Consider the following 19762-nt stretch of genomic DNA (forward strand, 5'->3'; position numbering starts at 1 on the left):
TCGTAGTCAGGAATGTCGTAGGGTTATTCGTATTCTAAAGTTGGTAGTTGAACTCACAGAACAGATGGTGCTCTGTGGTTGAACGTCACAACATGATGTCATTTTTTCATTCTATTTTATGTATCGGAAAATTTTTATGTCATCTAAACACACAGATCTATTAACGACGAACAAAAACTTGTAATAAATTAATGGCAAATTCAATAATCTACCCGAATCATTTTTAGAGTAAAACAAGAAAGAACAACTTAAAAAAATGTATGTTGTCTTACGATCACCTCACATTAGGCATACACGTTCTAGGCTTTTAAAAAGTGAGTTGCATATATTTTATTTTAGGTTAGACGATCGTGACACTCATTCCGGTTATTATATAATTTGTATATAATTCTATCTTTGTTTGTTAAATATAAATCATTTCCAGGTTGCCGATATTATCACCTAAATACGTATTGTTTCTGCAATGTAAATTTAGTTCGAATAGTCAACCCGAGCATAGTGGAATCCAAACGACTACATTCGATAAGTTCCCACAGTAATTCATTATTTAATAACGACTGCAAAGTATTGACTAGTTACTGTAGTATTTACAAACATGATCTGGTGCGACACATTACCATTTCTAGTATAAGATTTGACAAGGAGCCCCTCAAACCATCCTCAAAAGTCGAAGTTACTGTTCAGGAACTAAAGAAAAAAGAGGAAGAACTGAAAGCAAAGCCAACAGAAGTCGCAAAACCTGTAGTAAAAAAATCCATAGTACAAAAAGTATGGAACGAACTGGTGCACTATTACCATGGCTTTCGACTGCTGTTCATGGACGTGAAAATTTCATCTGGCTTGGTATGGCGGATACTCAATGGCAACACATTAACCAGGAGGGAATACCGTTTATTAACTCGAACTGTTGGGGACTTGTTCCGACTAGTTCCTTTCTCAGTTTTCATCATTGTACCGTTCATGGAATTACTTCTGCCCGTTTTTATAAAACTGTTCCCGGGGTTGCTTCCCTCTACATTCCAAACTGCCACAGAGAAGGAGGACAAAATCAAGCAAAACTTGAAAGTCAAACTGGAAATGGCCAAGTTCTTGCAGGGTACTCTGGACGAGATGTCCGTCCAGCACAATGATAGATATTCGGATAGTGCTAAAGAGTTTTTGGAGTGGTTTAACAAAGTACGAACTTCAGGTAAGACGAAAATTGGTATGCGCCATTTAGGACATTGAAATTTAATTGTTTTAAATCACACTTTAGTCAGTAGTTTGTTTTCATTCTCGATTTAGCGTTATATTTATTCATTTTTAACCGTCGGTTCAAAAAAATTGCGGTACTTAAATTTTTTAAGAAAACAACCATGCAACATTGAAAAACATTGAGAAACATGTTGATTCTCAATAATTTTGTTAACAAGGACATTGTATTTTTCTAATTTCATGGCCTACTTATAACTTTTCTATTTGTAACATTACATAGCCAACTTAATAAAATAATAATATTTATTTATTCTGAAAGTTGATGTTAGATATAGGGGGTAACTTTGAATTGAATGGGGTTCATATTTATATGGAGGCTACGTTTGACCTTTAGAAACAGATATCAAGTTTGTTTTCTCAACTTCCGTTGTGAAAAGTTAAGTTTTTTAACTGTGTTTCTGTAATTTTTAGCCGTTTGTCTTGCCCACTTAGTACTGTGTTCTCATATCACATCAGGTGGATTGATATTGTGTATTTCACCTAAACGAGATGAATGTTATAGGTCGTTGACACTGAGATTCACAAACTAAACACAGTGCTTGCAAAAATAGTAACAAATACTTTTTATTATAAACTAGAAATGAATTTAAAAAAAAAATTAAAATCTATCAGGTTAGCATTTATTTATTATGTACATTTATAAAAAACTGCAATAATAATTATTTTAAAACATGTTGCGTTGTTGTGTATATCAAACCCTCAAAATTGCTATTACAGGCGAGCTAGTTTCGACAGAAGAAATCATGAAATTTTCCAAACTGTTCGAGGACGAAATAACATTGGACTCTCTATCCAGAAGCCAGCTCATCGCCCTGTGTCGCGTCTTAGATGTACAGACTTTAGGCACAAACAACTTCCTACGTTTCCAACTTCGAATGAAATTGAGATCTCTAGCCGCCGACGACAAAATGATACAAAAGGAAGGTGTCGATTCCTTAACGTTGGGAGAAATGCAACAAGCGTGCCGTGCGAGAGGCATGCGGGCTTACGGAGTGAGCGAACAGAGACTGCGTTCGCAGTTATTACAGTGGTTAGATCTGAGCTTAAACGAAAAAGTGCCCCCGTCGTTACTTCTCCTGTCCAGCGCTCTCATGCTGCCAGAGACCATTCCGACGAGCGACAAGCTTAAAGCTACTATATCCGCGTTGCCGGAGACTATCGTCAAGCAAACGCAGGCTGCGATCGGCGAGAAGGAAGGAAAGATCGACAACAGGGTCAGGGCTGAAATACTACGTGAGGAAGAGAAGAAAATTAAGGAGGAAAGAGCGGAGCAACGCGAAGAAAAGAAGAAACTGGAAAAGGAGAAAGAGAAAGACAAAGAAATCCTCGTGGACAAGGCGCCGGTTATTTCAGCCACTACGACACCTATCTTAGAAGATACGGCCATGAAGATAAGTGCCGAGAAGTTGGAGAAGGTCGAGAAGAAAGAGGAACACTTACAATCCAAAGACTTCGAGATTATCGAGCACGCCATTGACGCCGTCTCGAAAGAAAAGAAATTCATTGTCGAAAAGGAAGAACTTCAAGAACTCAAAGCGGAAATGGCCGATTATAAGGAAGACGTCGAGGATCTGGCCAAGGCGGTGGCTTCACAACCCAAACCGGAAGTCAAGGAGACCAAAGCGGCGAAACGTCTGTTCAAGAGCGTCAACAAGATGATCGACAGGTTGGACAACGTACTGGTGGACCTGGAGAAGAAGGAGAAGCAGCTAAAGAAGGATTTGGAGATCGAGGCGACAGACAAGAAGAAGGAGGAGTTGTTGCAGATAGACGACATCATTTCGGCTATCCACAAGATAAAAGATATTCCCGACCAGAGCAAGGTGGACCAGATCAAGAATCTTCTGAAGAAGATGGACGCTGATCACGACGGGTCTCTCAAAATTGACGATGTCCTGAAGGTGAGTGACAATATGTTCCGTTTGACTTACTTCGAACACAGAATGACAACGTAAACGATTATTTCATAAGTAATTGCATGAATAGTTAAAAAAAATTGTGATTTAAAAAAAATCGAAAATTAATTTCATTTTTTAGAAAATTGCTCATTTTTTATTTTTTTAATTTTCTTTATTTTTGTATTCGTTTTATTTCTTGAAAATAATTGCATTTGGTAAAGTAATTTATTAAATAATTTAAATTATTCATATCGACGGGCGTATTCCAAAATTAAGTACTGAAAAAGTGATTTTTTAAGTATTACAATGCTTTATTCGATTATAATTATTAAAGGTTTCCTTTATTAATTGATTAAAAAAAAAGGGGGGAAATAAACTGTACCACAAGTGTCAGGCAGAAAATTATTTATATTCTTGGATTAATTAAATTCTTTCAACGATAATTTTTCTGAAATGGGGAATATTTATTATTTTGAAAGTTTATATGCGGCTCGAAAGACCAAATGGTGAAAATTACCTAAAAAGAGCTCAACGATGTCGACTCGATGTTGTGCTTTTTTTTAAGTATTACAATGCTTTATTCGATTATAACTGTTACAGTTTTCCATTATTGATCGAATAAAAAAGAAAGGTTTGTTTTGAATTAATTAATTAAATTCTTTCAACGATGATTTTTATGAAATGGGGAATATTTATTATTTTGAACGTTTATATACGGCTCGAAGGACCAAATAATGTGTATGGTGAAAATATAACTAAAAAGAGCTCAACGATGTCACTTAGACTGGATGTTGTGCTTTTATTATTACAATGCTTTATTCGATTATAGCTGTTATAGTTTTCTTTTATTGATCGATTAAAAAAGAAAGGTAAATAAACTGTGCCACAAGTATCAGGCAGAAAATTATTATTGTTTTGAATTAATTAATTAAATTATTTCAATGATAATTTTTCTGAAATGGGGAATATTTATTGTTTTGAAAGTTTGTATATGGTTCGAAGGACCAAAAAATGTGTATGGTGAAAATATACCTTAAAAGAGCTCAACGATGTCACTTAGACTCGATGTTGTGCTTTTTTTAAGTATTACAATGCTTTATTCGATTATAGCTGTTATAGTTTTCTTTTATTGATCGATTAAAAAAGAAAGGTAAATAAACTGTACCACAAGTATCAGGCAGAAAATTATTTATTATTTTTTTGAATTAATTAAATTCTTAAAGCGATAATTTTTCTGAAATGGGGAATATTTATGATTTTGAAAGTTTACATACGGTTCGAAGGACCAAAAAATGTGTCCGGTGAAAATGTTATTCCTAAAAATACCGTAACAGTGTCACTTAAACTCAATGTTGTGCGGGGTTCTTTGTAGGTTGTAAATTATTATACAGGGCAATTAGAATATTTTGTGCCAATAGATTTTCTTTAAAAATCATGATTTTAATTAATAATTTCTTTATAATTTATATAATAATTTAATCTTTCTATTTTTGTTTAATCCGAATTTTTATATTTCTATTCTCATTAACTAAATTGTGTTAAATGTATTAGAAAGGAAGTTACTGTGGGAAAATCAACAGCTGATTATCTAAATTGACATTGTTTATTTAGTCTGTACTCATTGCCCTTATCTATCCGTTTAACCTTGAAGCTCCCGTCCTCATTAGCGGATTATTGCCACGCTGTGTCTGACAAATATTTGTCAGGTGATTTGGATCCCTCGAGTTTTACGATATTTATTGCTTTACCTGCTTTATCTTTACTGATAACAATATGTAGATGTTACTTGATATATCCCAACGATATCACGGATGAATCAGTTATTTGTTAATTTGTACTCAATTCATATAAATAATATTTGATACAAAGGATGTTAGACTTTAGACGCGAGGAGAGTAAATAATGTTTCGTATTGTCTGGACATGCAATGCACTGGTGCCATTAAATTCTTGGATAAAGATAAGATGTTTTTGCAGCGTTATCAATATGTTGTAGATAATACATAAAAAAATTAATAGCAGCATAAATGTATAAATCGTTTGGGCTCGACTTACTTCCTTGCACTGAAATTCACAAGCTAAACACAGTGCTTCAAAAAATAGTATCAAATTAAAACCTTGAAAAATGTTTCTGGAATTTTTTAATGGGACTTCGGGTCTTTCTAAGTTTGGCCGACAAACACAAATATGAGAATGTAATATTTTGAGGAATTTTTTTTCAACTAGGAAAAAATTGCTATTTTCAATATATTTTTCTTAGGTCATCGAAATCATCGGAAAAGAAAACGTGAAGTTATCGCCAAAACAGATGGAGGAACTGATCGATCTCGTGGACAAGGAGGGGATCTTAGAGGTGGAGGACAAGATCGAGAAGGCCTTACAAAAGGACAAGGAAGCGAAGGATGCCGAGAAAGTGGCGGAAAAGCAACCGTCGGAGAGTAAAGCAGCTGCCCCGGCGGAAGAGAAAGCGAAAGACAAGACGGACGAGTCGCAGAAGAACCCGCCCTCGTCGAAGCCAAAAATGGACGCGCAGAGTATATTGACGCCACCCCCCAGTATTGATCCGAAGTCCAAGAGCGACGCCAGTTCTAAGATGCTTTAATTTAGATATGTTTAATAATATTTTTATAGAGGGAAAATATTAAATTATTTTTTTTTATTTGCAACAAAGTCGATGTAAATATTTTTCTCTAGCTGTGAATGAAGTGGTGAAACAATACATGCTGTTTTTACTTTGTATTGGTCCTAATTGCATTATTTAGCGTTGCGAGTTTTTCGCTAATACGTAAGAGATGTTTTTTTTTACACTGTACTAATTATGTGAAGGTTAAATGTAAGTCCAGTTTAAAGAATCCGAAAAGTACAGGGACACATTCTTTGCCTTGAATTTTTTAGCTTTAAACAAGAAAATGTTGCGAAATTTTTGGAAACTCGATTTTTATTGTATGATAAAAAAATTCTCGACACTGAGTGTGTAGTTATGTAACTTTTACATTGTATGAATGTTGTAGCCTGAATTAATTTATTGTTGTTGAATAAAAGTAATATTTTCCAGGTTTTTTATTAAGTTCCTTATTTTTTAAGAGGGCTCTGTAGCGTATAGGCAACCAACAATACATTTTTACAGATTTTATTACACAGTTCGTCTAAATCTGACTCCATGGACAAATAACATACTTTCCTCCATTCTAACGCAGATTTTCTATGGAATGGACTTGGTTTGACACTAAAATTACTTTTTGGTGCAAAGAAATTTGTAATCTACGATTCAAATTACAAATTTCTTGACAACGAAAAGTAATTTGAGTTTCAAACCAAGTCCATTTTATAGAAAATCTGCGTTAGAATGGAGGAAAGTCTGTTATTTGTCCATGGAGTCATATTTACACAAACCATGTAATAAAATCTATGAAAATGTATTACTGGTTGCCTATTTTCTGACAGTTATGCAACACACCAACCAAGTATATGTGTTAATGTTCCATATGAAGAAAAATATACTCGTAGAAATTAAAAAATATACTCGTATGCTTAAAATTTATTTAGTTATTTACGTCTAGGTACATAACTAATAAATTATTGTTGAATAAAAAAAGTAAAAGTTTCCAAGTTTTTTATTAAGTTCCTTATTTCTTTTTCTATAACTAATAAATTGTTTCAACACTTAGTATACAACATATATTGTTCATTAATGATGCATATCCCTTTAATTTACATACGAAGAACAAATATTTTCTTGGGATTCTCATCTTCCCTGGAACTTTCATTCTCTTAGGAATTTCGCCACGTCTTTTCTCTCGTCTCCCTTTTCCCTCACATTTTCGAGAAAACGTTCTTAGATGATCATACTGGCTATATTTTTCTTATAACACGTTAGACTACATAGCGGCGCCCCCGTTTGCGCGCATGAGTACTTCTTAATATTACCGCAACCCATACTGCAATATTTTGCTTTGGCTGGTTTCGGAGCGACCTGGGGTTTCAGCGGGTAATCGTACTCCTCAGGAAAAGACAATAACGTCATGTCTTGGTTCTGTCTATAAACGATAGAGGGCACCGCAGACTTTGTCACTTTCAATTTCGCCTGTTTCGCGGCTTTTGAGTCTTGCTTCTTGAGGAGCCTTTCCATCGTCTTCTTCTTGTCTTTCTCACGTTTCTCGTCGGCTAGTTGTTTACGTTTCAGGGACTTTATCGCTGCCTTTTGGATCGCCTCTGCAGTCATAACTTTCTCCTAAAAAAAAAAGTAAATTCATACTGAATTATAGTGAAATAAATTCTCACCTTATACCCTGTGGGTAACGACATAAGGGTTGGGGTAGTAGAGGACGAATTTCCTTCCACCCCTCTATCGTACATAGCTCTTTGCCTAGCTGTCATCAAGGCAGGATCTTTAGGCTTAATTTTCTTCAGTTCGTCATCTACGTCTTCCAGCTTCCCCGATTCTATAGCGGTTAACCACCTCTCTTCATCGCTTGAGGCACTGTCTCGTTTTTTTCGCTTCTTGTTGCTGCTGCTAGAGTTGGGTGTACTGAGAGTAGGTTTGTTGATAGGTAAAGATTTTGCTTTTGGAGTGACGACTACAGGTTCATCGGCAATGACCAAATCGTTCGATGAAGACCCATCTTCAGAGAGGGTAGTTTTTGTTTTTTTCTGTTTGCTCTTTTTCGATTTCTTTGGTGAGGATTCATCTTGATCTTTAATGTGAAAGAACACATATGAGTATTTTTATATTTGTAATCTTGACACTTTACTTACCCATAATTTAATCCAATCTATGCCCAAAATTTAAAGTGAGGTTATGTTGTAATTTGATTGGCTTGTCAAAGCGACTGGGGAAAACAGTGATGCCAAATTTGTATAATTTTTCTCAAAAAAAAATTACACTTAAAGTTGAGTTTTATACTAATTTCATGTTTTTTAATGATTATTAGGTAGATTAAGTATTATCTAAGTTATTGCATTAAATAGTTATTATTTAATTACTCGAAGATTTGAGCCTGAGGTAAGTTAACCTAAAAATTGTTGCTGCTTTTAGATACTAAATACCAAGGTTGATAGAGTAGAATAGGTGTTATCATCCATAAGTTTATCAGTTGTTACGTCATATATTTCAAAACTTATCTAATCGGTTCGGATTTACCTAATATTGTCATTAGATTAAAAGCACAATTTGAACGTATTTTTTTTTAGGTAACTGAATATGTCGGATGTGGATATGTTTGAACCTCAAGAATATAACGCCGGAAAACCTATTAACCTTGAAGACAGTGACGTGCCCGGAACATCTACGATAACAACGAAGGAAAAACTTTGTGAAACAAAAAATAAGGTGGAAGATAAAATAATTCTTGACCAAAATTACGATTCTGATTGCCAAATACAAATGACCAAATCGGGCACATTTGGATATAATAATCCGTTCGTATATCATCACCTGGAGGAAGTTTTGAGGTACTCTTTAGAATGTTTCCCCAAAAATAACAACATACACTTAATAGGCGTACATTTATTCAGCAGTAGCAAGGGACACTACCTACAAAAACACTCTGACGATAAAGTGGTGTTCCCGCTGGATTTCTACGTAGCTGATAGCATTCCAGAGGAAAATGAACTGATTTCAGTATTTGGTTTCTTAGAATTAAAAAATTCCGTGCCGATATTCATTGTTAAGTTTTTTAGAAGAGAAGTAAAAATTGTCGCTAATAAATACATACAAATGTTATTGGAGATGCGGAAATATGTGCCAAGTGATTACTTATCGACGGTATCTAACAGTACTATCGAATAAATCTGTGTTTATAAATAATAAATAACGTAATAATTTTTTACCAGTTTTTTTATTGTACCTTGTCATGTATCATAAAAAAAGATCTTCTAAGGGGTATGTATTCAGACAGACGAAATAAAAAGTTAAAGTATATTTTCTGATAATCTGTCAATAAGTTTAGCTTGTGGTGTTTTACATTTTATTTATTTATGACAATAATATACAATAATAAACGAAAGATTTTAATTTTTTACAGAATTAACGGTAAAATAAAATAAATACACTGTGTTCCGGTTGTTGTCGGTAGTGCCCAAACATTAAATGTTGATGTTCTTCAATGTTGACTTCTGGTGTTCGAATGTTGTTTGTTGGAAAAGCCGTTAATTGTCCTTAACAGCATATGTTCAGGTAACTACAGAAGAAAGAGATCAATTACATATCGAATTTCGCTTATACAAAAATAAAAAGCAAGATTTGAAATTATGCGTATGTAAACGAACACCTGTTTTGCAAAATAACGGTTCTAACAAAATGTTCATGTGTTTAGTGACTGAAGAAAACATAAGTAAAGTTAGTAAAATATTTTAAATGGATTATAAAATTTTGTATAAGCTACAGCAGGTGAACATTTTAAAAAATACACAGTGGCGGGAACGGGAAAAGAGACTGGACGACGGCGCACCTTTGGGCGGAGCTATTTCGTCGGGATAAAAAGCAAGTTTTTAGATATTAGACCAACACAACAGTGAAATAATACTTAATAATTGTAAACTGTTGTTAAAAAATATAGAATATTTAATTAATTGTAAAGTGTTTCTAAAAACAAAAAATGCTCGTATTAATTTCTTTTGCAAGAAGCTGGAAAATTGCGGAATTATTCTCGGAAGCTGCGAAAGCGTGAGCTGTTAGGCGGAGCTGCTACGTAGATGGCGAGCTAACTAAAAATATCTACTTACTTAAAAATAAAAAACTAAATATAACTTCTTACGCCATCAATTTTTTGAGGAATGCTGCAAATTGCCAAGAAAACATCATTTACATAAGTGATACTACCGACCTAGTACATACATATATACAGTTACCTCTGAAATAGGAGGATTTCATTTACAAAAAGTAAAAATTGCAAAAAATATATATCAAAGATTTTTTAAAAAAGGGGTTTCTGTATTTATCGTATACTATAGTTAATCTGGTTTTATGTATTATATAAATAAAACATTTTTGGAAATGTTTGTAATCACAAACTTACACATTTTGAGGCATTTCAAAAAGTGTAATTTTGAAAATGATATTTATGATTTTTTTTTTTGCTTTAAAAACAAAAGTAATAACTTACGTTCGTAAGGGATGAAACCATCGTCATCCTCTTTGTCCATACAGTCAGCAAGGACTTCTTCAGTTTCAGGATCTGACAGCCTTTCGCCTGAAATATTGAATATATTCGATAACATTATTTAATTTAAAAAAAGCGACAAAAAATTCTGGGATTTTACCATACGAAACCATCGCCTTACTCACCAAGGGAGAGAAGTGTGTGAGCAAGTTCAGCAGCCATCATTTTACCATTCTCTTCTTTGTCGTACAATTTCAAACATTCCAAGAAGTCGTCGAAGTTACCCTGTTCTTTGTCTTTTTTCACTTGGCTGAAGATAGGAAGGAATTCATCTACTTTAAGTTTCTTTTCGTCTGCAAGCAAATACATTCATAGAATTGTTGCTGGACGGCAAACAGACCGTTAACTTACTCTTCTTTTTGGTACCACCCAGTTTCTCGATTGTGGCGAGTGTGGGGTTGAGGTTAAGGGCGCGGAGCATGTCCCCAAGGTTAACAGCGTCGACTGTGCCATTTCCTTCGAAGTCGTAGATGGAAAAGACGAAGTTGGCCCCTGGAAACGGAAGATCCGGTGTAAAAAACGATGATACGGGAGAGGCAGCCCGCATGAGCGGACTTGCCTGCCTTTCTAGTCACATAATACAGGGTGATTCACAAACGGCGACCAAAAATGAAAGCTCGTATTGTTTGGTGAATTGTAGGGGTCTTTCCTATAAGTTTTTATCAAGGACGCTTCGTTAAATAGATACAGGGTATTTACCTTCAAAAATATTTTTAATTTTTTAAAATAATTTAAAAACTAGTAAGTCAAATAATTTGGAATTGGGCACATGTATTTATGTAAACATTGTCCAAAATCTGAAGACTTTTCGTAAAATTTAGATGCTCCAGTGGTGTAGATACAGGGTATCGGTGGCATATTGGTTTAATTTTTGGTCACCATTTGTGAATCATCCTGTATAATATAATTTCGAGTAGTTTCAAAAGTCGGCTTGAAACTACAAAGTCCTTTTCCGAAGACCGACCGCGGATTATATTAAGTAATGCAATAAAGCAAAAAAAGCAGAAATGAGACCCAAAATGAAAATATGTCAGTTATTTGGAATAAAGACGAAAATGTATCATGCTGCTTATTTGCGAAGAAAATTAATTTATTTTTGTATTATCTAAATATTTTCAAATAAGTTTGAAATGTACACGAAAAGGAACTAATTTGGAAAGTCTTACAATAAGTCAAAATTTATTTTTGATGAGACTGAGCCAACTTCTTAAAAAAATGTTGGGACCTGTACAGGAGGTAGTCTAATAAAAATATATAAATATACTCGACTATAAATATCAATTAATTAACCCTTAAACATACTGATTAAATTATAGGAAAATTGCAATGAAATAAAATAAAACTGGAGCTATTCTTTTTTTTTAAATGGGTGACTATTATGACGACCCGTAACTGAATATTCTATTTCCGTCCAGTATAAATCTGTGTTAAATATAGACCCGTTCGAACTGTTGTAGCCCCGATTCCATCCCATATATGATCCCGCTTAATTTTAGAGGATAGTATTGCATATCTTCAAAAACCAGTTAAACTAAAATAGATTTTTACTTACTTTCGACGTCTCTGGCACTAAGATCAGCCTGAAAAACGAATTAAACAGGAATTAGAAAAATTTTGATGTAACTTAGACGGGCTTGAGAGAAAAACTGACTGTTTCAATTAGCGTTGTTCTCTCAATTTCACAGGATCGTAACAAAAAAAACTTTTCCTACATTGTGTAAGCAAATTACGTGAATTCAGTTTCAAAAGAGTGGTGAAAAAAAAACATTTCAAAAGAAATTCAGCTTTTTTTTGTTATTCGCCTTTACTTTAACAAATCGACATATACATTATTAGATGTATTAAATACAGATCTATTTGTACTTAAAACACCAATTATCTACTACACAGGTATTATTTACCACAAAAAAAAAAAAAGAAAAAAGACGGCACAGGATTAGGACATAGATCATACTTGTACATATTTTTAAAATTGGTTAAATATGACAATGCAGTGCAAGGCAAGTTAAAACTGACGCTACATTAAATTTAAATCAATCAATGTTACTATAAATTAAATTTATAATAATTCCTTAACAAATTTTTTTGTAGGTAATATTCTTAAACAAATTGTTATTGTACATTTCTTGAAAGAAAAAAAATTTATCAAAAATTGGAAATGCATATTACATCATAACTTTTTTTCAAGTTTCAATTCTTGAGTCTTTTTTGAGAAATCGGTAACTTTCACATTCTAGCGATGAGGATATTACAAAATAACTTTTATTAATGTACAATTATCCTTCAGTTTTAGAAATTTTGATCGAGTTGCTCACTGGCTTGATCACTAAACACTTCTCCAAAAATTCGTAAAAAAAACGTTCGTTTAACTTGTCCGCCACTGCACATCCCTACAAAGCACATATAGAGAAAACTACATAGACACTTCACAATATAATCCCACAAATGCAAATACCTATATCGGAAACTTTGGAAAAAATCACCCTGAAAGAGAATCATTTAATATAATATGCAAAGAGTGTTAGAAGAAAAAAAGATCAATACTATTTTAGCTTTGTAAATCTTCTGCCTCCAGTATCTGAAAGCCCTGGCGTAGGCCGGCTCGCGGATTTTCAGCTTCGGCATCGAGTCCATTCCGAAAAAGGTAAAGCACTTGCAAAATAGCGTGCGCTTATGTTTACCGTACTTACCATTGTGTATGTAGTACTGCTAACTTGCCTTCTAGTAAGATTTGACCAGAAGTGGAGCAAAGAGAAAGACGGGTCGGAAGTTTTATAAGTCTAGATGGCGCTGTGGTTCTCCGGCCGCCTGAAACTGAAACCCCCGGGCTGAAACTAGAACTCCGGCAACGTCGCCCCCGTCTGAATTCTTGTCTTACGCGCCGAGTGTGCTTTGGACGCGCTGGTTTGCCGTTTTCAACTGTTTTCCACGGGTTTCTATAATTACAGCGACGGGTGGTGGGGGTGGAGGTGGACTAATGAATTTAGAACGCGCGCGAGTTTCGTTTCGACAGCTTTTTTGGTAATAATGTTACGTACGCTCACAGTGACTAATATTATTCTACCTTGTAACAGAATGGAATTCAGAGCCGTCCCGTGCCAGCCAAGTCAACAAACCGACGACTTCAATGAGAATTTGAAAAATAGTAATACAATATTCGGGGAGATTGCCCAGACGGTAAAATTTTCGGACGAATTTCCAACGCGCTTCTAATTCTGATTACCCTACTGCTTCATCGTAAAACGACTTCTCCATTTGCTGCTCCTTACTACTGTGTCAGGGCCGGCAGAAGGAATTTTTTTGTTCTACAGTCAATAGATATACAGGGTGGTCAAATGAAAACGAAACAGAGCCATTTTCAGGAACTGCGTCAAGATTGTAGAAGAACGCTCAGACCCGTCGATTTTAGATTAAAGGGGGACATTCTTTGCTGGTATTTTTGACTCCGCCACTTTCACCCCCAAGCAAGGGTAAGCATCACCCCAAAATATTTAAATGGCATTGGGGGTTGAGTAATATTTCTTTTGAAAGCTCTTACAATTCTCTTTACAACAGACTTTAAATTTTATAATTCCGCCCAATACTTTGAAAAAAATTTACATTTTAAAATTTAAATTATGTTTAGTTGCTTACTTACTACTTAGTTGATTAAATGTTCAAACTGATGACCGCCCGCTTCCATACAAGAATAAAGATTTTGTTCGAAACGTTCGCGCACATTCCGAAGCATTTCCGGAGTGATTCGACGGCATTCGTCGACGATTCTTTGACGCAAATCTTCCAGCGACGCTGGCTGTGTTTTATAGATTTTACTTTTTAGGTATCCCCACAAAAAGAAATCAAGGGGCGATAAATCCGGTGATCGTGGAGGCCACTCAATGCTGCCTCTTCTCCCAATCCAATTCCGTAGAAAACGTTGGTCCAAATACTGACGGACAATTAACGCATAATGCGGAGGAGCACCGTCCTGTTGAAAAATCAAATGATCTTCATCATACTCTGGAACATTTTCAATAATATCAGTCAAGGCAGGGTCAATAGCGTCTTCCAGTAATTGCAAATACATTTGGCCAGTCAAATTACCAGGTAGAAAAAAAGGACCCACCAGCCGGTCACCGAAAATTCCAGCCCATACATTTAATTTTTCCGGTTGCTGTGTATGCACCTCGTGAAAAACTCTTGGGTTTGAATCGGACCAATAGCGGCAATTGTGACGATTTACCGTCCCGTTCAAGAAAAAACTGCATTCATCAGAAAAACAGATGTTAAAAAGGAACTGTGGATCGTTCCCTGCTCGCTCACTCATTATTTCGCAAAATTGCAAACGGCGGTCATAATCATCCTCATGAAGTTCCTGGACTAAATGTATTTTGTATGGATGGAATTTATTCTTCTTCAAAATGGTTTGTATGCTAGTTCGATTGATCCCAGACGCAGATGCCAGCTGCCTCGTACTTAATGTAGGATCAAGATGAACTTGTCCCAAAACTGCAACTTCACTAGCTTTATTAACTATAGGTTTTTCAATTTCTCGTTTTTTATTGGCTACGTTCCCTGTCTCTTGAAATTTTTTTACTAACTCTAGAACATACTTCCTCCTGACATGTCGATCTTGATGTTGTTCATTAAATAGCTGAGCTGTTCTATTCGCACATTTATTGTTCATAAAGTAAAGCGAAATGATATCTACCCTTTCCGCAATGGAATAAACCATAGTGTTTAATTTTCAAAAACACAATTAAATAAACTACCAACCAACGCTTCCAAATAATACTAGAAAATAATTTGGAATCCACTAATTTTACGTTCATTGTGTGTGTATAGCATTCATTTCTGTTTTTTACAATTGTGTTTTTTTTTACGAAAGTGATAACAAATCGCCAAAAACCAATGTAACGCAAGAAATACTAAATTTATACCATTGGCGTACTTAACTCGAATGACTGACATTTTTACCGTTACTAATTGTTTGTACATAAGTTTCAACTTTAAAATCAAAATTCTTAATAAGTATTGGGCGGAATTATAAAATTTAAAGTCTGTTGTAAAGAGAATTGTAAGAGCTTTCAAAAGAAATATTACTCAACCCCCAATGCCGTTTAAATATTTTGGGGTGATGCTTACCCTTGCTTGGAGGTGAAAGTGGCCGAGTCAAAAATACCAGCAAAGAATGCCCCCCTTTAATCTAAAATCGACGGGTCTGAGCGTTTTTCTACAATCTTGACGCAGTTCCTGAAAATTACTTTGTTTCGTTTTCATTTGGCCACCCTGTATATATTCCTGACTTTTAATATTTAATGTGGAACTACACTAGCTGTATCTTAAAAAAATAATAAGAACGCTTCAAACTAGTGACTTAGGAACATCCTTTCCAACAAGCGCCACATAAATTTTATATTTATAAAGGCAAATACAAAAATTTACAATGTGAAAACAAGAAAACATGCCACTAGTCGGTCTCGGTCTTCGGCTGAATTTCAACGCCATCATTTACGTCTTCCTTTTTATGCTTACGAATGTAGTTGATGATTTTGGAACCGAGGTTCCACTTTTTCTTCTTCAATTCCACCGGGAACTTTAAAGTACGACAACGAGCCGCCAGGCTCAGGTTTTTCCCCGATCCGGAAGCCATGGGAAACGTCATGGTCTTCTTGTAGACGTCTCCCTTCCCCTCGCATTTACCTTCAGACGCGTAGAGCTGGATTTCGTCCATGGTCTCCTCCACGATGGTCCCCCCCACGATTTCGCGGGAGTCGCATTTTGGCAGCGGTATGCTTTCGGGGATGACGTTCCTTCTGACTTTAAAAGAAGGCTCGCCGCTGTCCAAGTCAACTACTCGCACCACTTTTTCGTTCTTCACCTCGAAAGTATCTCTGCGTTCGCTTAAAATGAGCTTCGCCAGGACGTGCTTGGAGTTCTTCACCAAATCGGTTAACCTGTTCTTTTTTTCAACCGGCGCGTATTTGTTGGTGGAGGGTTCTCCTTGGACTACTTCTCCCTCGCCTTCTAGTTGGTCGCCCACTCCTTTCATGGACAAGCAACTTCCGTCTCTGTCGCAAGATAACTTCAACGAGTTTTTGTTGTCTTCGGAAATGTTCATCTCCTGGAATTTGTTAGCCAAATTTTCCAGGATGTCTCCAACTACTTTGGCGGATTTTTCGTGCTCGCACTCCTCGACGATGTCTAACGCGTTGTCTAGAATTTCAGCGACCAGTTCTGAGGCTACGATTTGGGCCAGGTCACTCTTGCAATGTAATTTGCTTTCACAGTCACCGGTACCTGATAAAAAATATCTCACACCTGGGCTTATCTCTGGGTTAAATTGACTCACCTATTTTCTCTAGGACTTCACAGGACATTCTTTTTTAATTATTTTTAAAGGTGACAGTAAAAATAAATGTCAAAATGTTGTTGAAAATCCAAAAGCTCAGTTGTTTTTCCAGTCACGAGCAAAATTCTGACAGTTTGAAGTTTAAAATACCTACAAAATTGAGAGTTGTTTGATAAATAATGAAACCACGATGATTCCGCGTATAGATCTCAAACATGTTACAAAGTAAATACAAATATTCAGGAAAAGATGTAAGAAATAATGAAACGCAACGTGAAAAATTCCCCAAGAAAGACGTGGAACTTTGCCTTGAGGTTGAAATGGACGATGAGGTGAGAGAAATCATAACCTCGCCGGAAAAATGCGTGTCAGCACTACTAGACGTTACGGTCATCAAACCCAAGGACCTAGACCAATTATACTACTCCCAGAAAGCCACCCTTAGCGGTGAGGAAGTGAGGAAACTCATCGCTTCTATGGAACTGGAAAAACAAGACAAGCAAAAGCTCATAGATAAAATCCTCTCAGCAGAAGATCCCAAATCTTCGGGAGACTACGTGAAGAAGAAATACGTCAAGAAAGTCACAGGCCCGCCCAAGGTGGACAGGCAGAGGATCAGCACTACAGACGACACGAATTCGGACCCGGTTTACGCCTACAAACACAAACCCGGTAAAAAGGGCGACGAACGCGTACAGCACATCTACACCACACCAAAAACCTACAGCGACATAAGATCTATTTTCACCTGCAAGAACAGGAACAAGTTCGACCAAAACGAAAAACCAGACAAGCCTTGTCTGTGCAAGAACTGCGCCATAATCGGCGTTTTAACAGATTCGCAAAAGAAACCGTTCATCACCGAAAATCTGCACGATCCCAGGGAACTTCTTTCCAATAACAAAAAAGATAACAAGAGGAAGAAGTTCGTGAACTTTAAGAACTACCCCGACGACCACACCGACTGCGAATATTACTTCAAACAGCTTTCAACGAAAATTCGACAGCTAGAAGAACGCTTATCCATCCAAGAAGAAAAATCCGTTCCCAGGGACTACTTCAAGAGAATCATCACGAAATTAGTGAATCATTTAAGCAAAATTACCAATTACGCAAGCTATGATAGTCCTAGCACACGCCCTAAGAGTAAAGAAACTAAAGAATATAAAGCTAGAGAAAAGTACTGCATTCATCCAGTGTTGCTGGGACAAAAGCCCAGCAAAGTCGATATCGACGAGTTCCTACCAACCACCACCACGTTCGATTGCACCGACAAGTACCAACAAACCACGGATAACTTCTGGAGGTGGGGGGAGGAGATACTGAAGCCCGGGATAGACCTGAAGAATAAAATCGTGATGCTTTTGGAGGAGACCTTGCATAACCTGAAGAAACCCAGATCCGTTCCTTCCAAACTGAAGGTTACGGAGAGGGCAATCGCTGGCAGCGTAGAAGCGCCCCAGAAGCTTCAGGTTGAAGAACCGGTACGTGACTTGCCTACTAACGTCTGCAAGAATTGTCCTCTTGTGAATAATAACGTTTCGGGGTCTATTATGTTCAAACCGAAGAAGTGCAGGAGCTGCGAGAAGGTTAGGAGGTATTTGCAGAGCAAACAGGACTGCGGGTACGAGGAGTCGTTGAATGTGTCCTACTTGAATCCGCGGATGCGGAAGTGGCAGGAGGAGTCGCAGGTTTCCTTCAAATTGGACTCGTCCTTGGACTCCTTCAGATGTCCTGAAGATAGGAAGCTGAATGACGTTTGTAAGTAGTCTTAGAAAATTTTACAGTGGTACACAACTGCAACAAATTATTTTTGCAAATATCTCCAGTAAATATACAAATTAGTAGTATTTTTAAACAATAATTGATTACCTTGGTATGTTTTTTACGTACCTTCATTATGTTCTCTTTTCTACCTGCCGTGTTTAAAAAAAACTTGGTGATTTATAACTATTCGTGTTTGAAGGAAATTGCATACTTGGAAATGTTCCAAGAGAAATAATAAATGGTCCCCTTATATATTTGGCTAGAAAACAATTCTTTTAAGAAAGAGACAGATTATAACTTGGCGAAATTGATTCCTACCCCGATAATATTGTTCGTATTATAATAATTTGGTTGTAAATTATACAAGCGAGTTCTTATCACTTAATAAAGTACATTCAATGTATAAATGTAGAGAAAGTGTTATGTGATGCTGTGATTTCCATTTCAGTTTTATTGCCAATGATGTGAACAAGCTTTTGAAATCTGCCAGAAAATAGGAAAATATTTATTTAATATATTTTTTTTGACACAATTAAAAGACAACTTGACATTCACGAAATTAACTTATCATCAGTAAAAGCTATTCTAGTACCACCCGTAGTGCATAGTTCACAAAAAATTGTCTATTGTAAAATTTAGCATTCAAAGAAATGTTGAATGAAGTGATAATGGAATTCTGTCTCAGCGAATATTGCACGGACTGTAGTGTTTCCTATTTTTTGTTATTGTTCTTAAAATCTTGGTAGGAAATTCAGATCTCCTAAATTACATTTTTTTGTAGATAAAACAGAGTTCAGGGAGACGTTGTCCAACACCAAGGAATCTGACAAGTTGAAACTGTGGCACAGCGTCTGGATCCAGGCGAAGATGAACGGGCAAAACAGGGATGACAAAGTCACCATCCAGATGCCAGACAGGAAGAATTTGAGGAACAACAAAACCGTCGAGATCGAGTATACCATCGCTGAACTAGAAGAACTTCTGGTAGGGTTCGGCAGCTATAGGCATAATTCCAAAAAGAGAAACGATACGAAGTAATTGTGTTTGGGAACGTAACTTTGTTTTGAAAAATTTGTATTTCTGTTCTGTTTCGAGAAAAATGCGTTTACTCAATTCAATAAATAAATGCACAAAATTTATTTAGTATACGGGCTCTTACTGAAAAGTTGAGGTTAAAACCAGCAGAGGCTTTCAATTTAGCTGATCCTACTGTTCTTAAGTGACCCAGGTCACTTAACCAAGTTTCTTCCTTTTCGCTAAAATCAATTGTCAGATTATTTATAGTCCAAGCATTCTGTCACGGATTAATGTTAAATTTGCAAAAATTATTACCTGGACAAAAAAAATATGACT

General features: G+C 36.0%; 5 protein-coding genes across 5 annotated transcripts; 3 read left to right on the top strand and 2 right to left on the bottom strand.

Annotated features, from left to right (window-relative positions):
* The first annotated feature begins 53 nt into the window (after positions 1-53).
* On the top strand, positions 54-6214 carry LOC108917885 (mitochondrial proton/calcium exchanger protein). Its single transcript, XM_018724686.1, has 4 exons — positions 54-314; positions 425-1189; positions 1972-3155; positions 5412-6214. The coding sequence occupies exons 1-4, from the start codon at positions 257-259 to the stop codon at positions 5751-5753; spliced, it is 2349 nt and encodes a 782-aa protein (XP_018580202.1). The 5' UTR covers positions 54-256; the 3' UTR covers positions 5754-6214.
* Positions 6215-6750: 536 nt separating this feature from the next.
* LOC108917810 (INO80 complex subunit B) lies at positions 6751-7974 on the bottom strand. Its single transcript, XM_018724570.1, has 3 exons — positions 7907-7974; positions 7433-7845; positions 6751-7382 (listed from the first exon to the last, which is right to left on the bottom strand). Exons 1-3 carry the CDS (start codon positions 7908-7910, stop codon positions 6987-6989), a joined length of 813 nt encoding a protein of 270 aa, XP_018580086.1. The 5' UTR covers positions 7911-7974; the 3' UTR covers positions 6751-6986.
* An 80-nt stretch (positions 7975-8054) lies between these two features.
* Positions 8055-9333, top strand: LOC108917891. The gene is made up of 2 exons (XM_018724703.1): positions 8055-8153; positions 8342-9333. The coding sequence occupies exon 2, from the start codon at positions 8352-8354 to the stop codon at positions 8937-8939; it is 588 nt and encodes a 195-aa protein (XP_018580219.1). The 5' UTR covers positions 8055-8153; positions 8342-8351; the 3' UTR covers positions 8940-9333.
* LOC108917892 (myosin light chain alkali) lies at positions 9068-13173 on the bottom strand. Its single transcript, XM_018724704.1, has 7 exons — positions 13002-13173; positions 11864-11891; positions 10663-10803; positions 10437-10604; positions 10255-10341; positions 9875-9928; positions 9068-9330 (listed from the first exon to the last, which is right to left on the bottom strand). Exons 1-6 carry the CDS (start codon positions 13002-13004, stop codon positions 9903-9905), a joined length of 453 nt encoding a protein of 150 aa, XP_018580220.1. The 5' UTR covers positions 13005-13173; the 3' UTR covers positions 9068-9330; positions 9875-9902.
* Positions 13174-16857: 3684 nt separating this feature from the next.
* On the top strand, positions 16858-19447 carry LOC111691805. Its single transcript, XM_023455168.1, has 2 exons — positions 16858-18403; positions 19191-19447. The coding sequence occupies exons 1-2, from the start codon at positions 16858-16860 to the stop codon at positions 19445-19447; spliced, it is 1803 nt and encodes a 600-aa protein (XP_023310936.1).
* The last annotated feature ends 315 nt before the right edge of the window (positions 19448-19762 follow it).

Source organism: Anoplophora glabripennis, unplaced genomic scaffold (assembly GCF_000390285.2).
Source record: "Anoplophora glabripennis isolate ALB-LARVAE unplaced genomic scaffold, Agla_2.0 scaffold17, whole genome shotgun sequence".
Lineage (NCBI taxonomy): Eukaryota > Metazoa > Arthropoda > Insecta > Coleoptera > Cerambycidae > Anoplophora > Anoplophora glabripennis.

What these genes read in the sequence shown, in the direction of transcription:
- LOC108917885 (XM_018724686.1), top strand. Translation starts at nt 257, where the DNA reads ATGTATGTTGTCTTACGATCACCTCACATTAGGCATACACGTTCTAGG. An exon ending in ACGTTCTAGGCTTTTAAAAA is followed by an intron (nt 315 to 424) that starts GTGAGTTGCATA and finishes AATCATTTCCAG; the next exon opens with GTTGCCGATATTATCACCTA. An exon ending in TAACAAAGTACGAACTTCAG is followed by an intron (nt 1,190 to 1,971) that starts GTAAGACGAAAA and finishes TTGCTATTACAG; the next exon opens with GCGAGCTAGTTTCGACAGAA.
- LOC108917810 (XM_018724570.1), bottom strand. An exon ending in CGTTACCCACAGGGTATAAG is followed by an intron (nt 7,383 to 7,432) that starts GTGAGAATTTAT and finishes TTTTTTTTTTAG; the next exon opens with GAGAAAGTTATGACTGCAGA.
- LOC108917891 (XM_018724703.1), top strand. Translation starts at nt 8,352, where the DNA reads ATGTCGGATGTGGATATGTTTGAACCTCAAGAATATAACGCCGGAAAA.
- LOC108917892 (XM_018724704.1), bottom strand. An exon ending in TCACACACTTCTCTCCCTTG is followed by an intron (nt 10,342 to 10,436) that starts GTGAGTAAGGCG and finishes TCAATATTTCAG; the next exon opens with GCGAAAGGCTGTCAGATCCT. An exon ending in TGGTTTCATCCCTTACGAAC is followed by an intron (nt 9,929 to 10,254) that starts GTAAGTTATTAC and finishes GGCAATTTGCAG; the next exon opens with CATTCCTCAAAAAATTGATG.
- LOC111691805 (XM_023455168.1), top strand. Translation starts at nt 16,858, where the DNA reads ATGTTACAAAGTAAATACAAATATTCAGGAAAAGATGTAAGAAATAAT. An exon ending in TAGGAAGCTGAATGACGTTT is followed by an intron (nt 18,404 to 19,190) that starts GTAAGTAGTCTT and finishes ATTTTTTTGTAG; the next exon opens with ATAAAACAGAGTTCAGGGAG.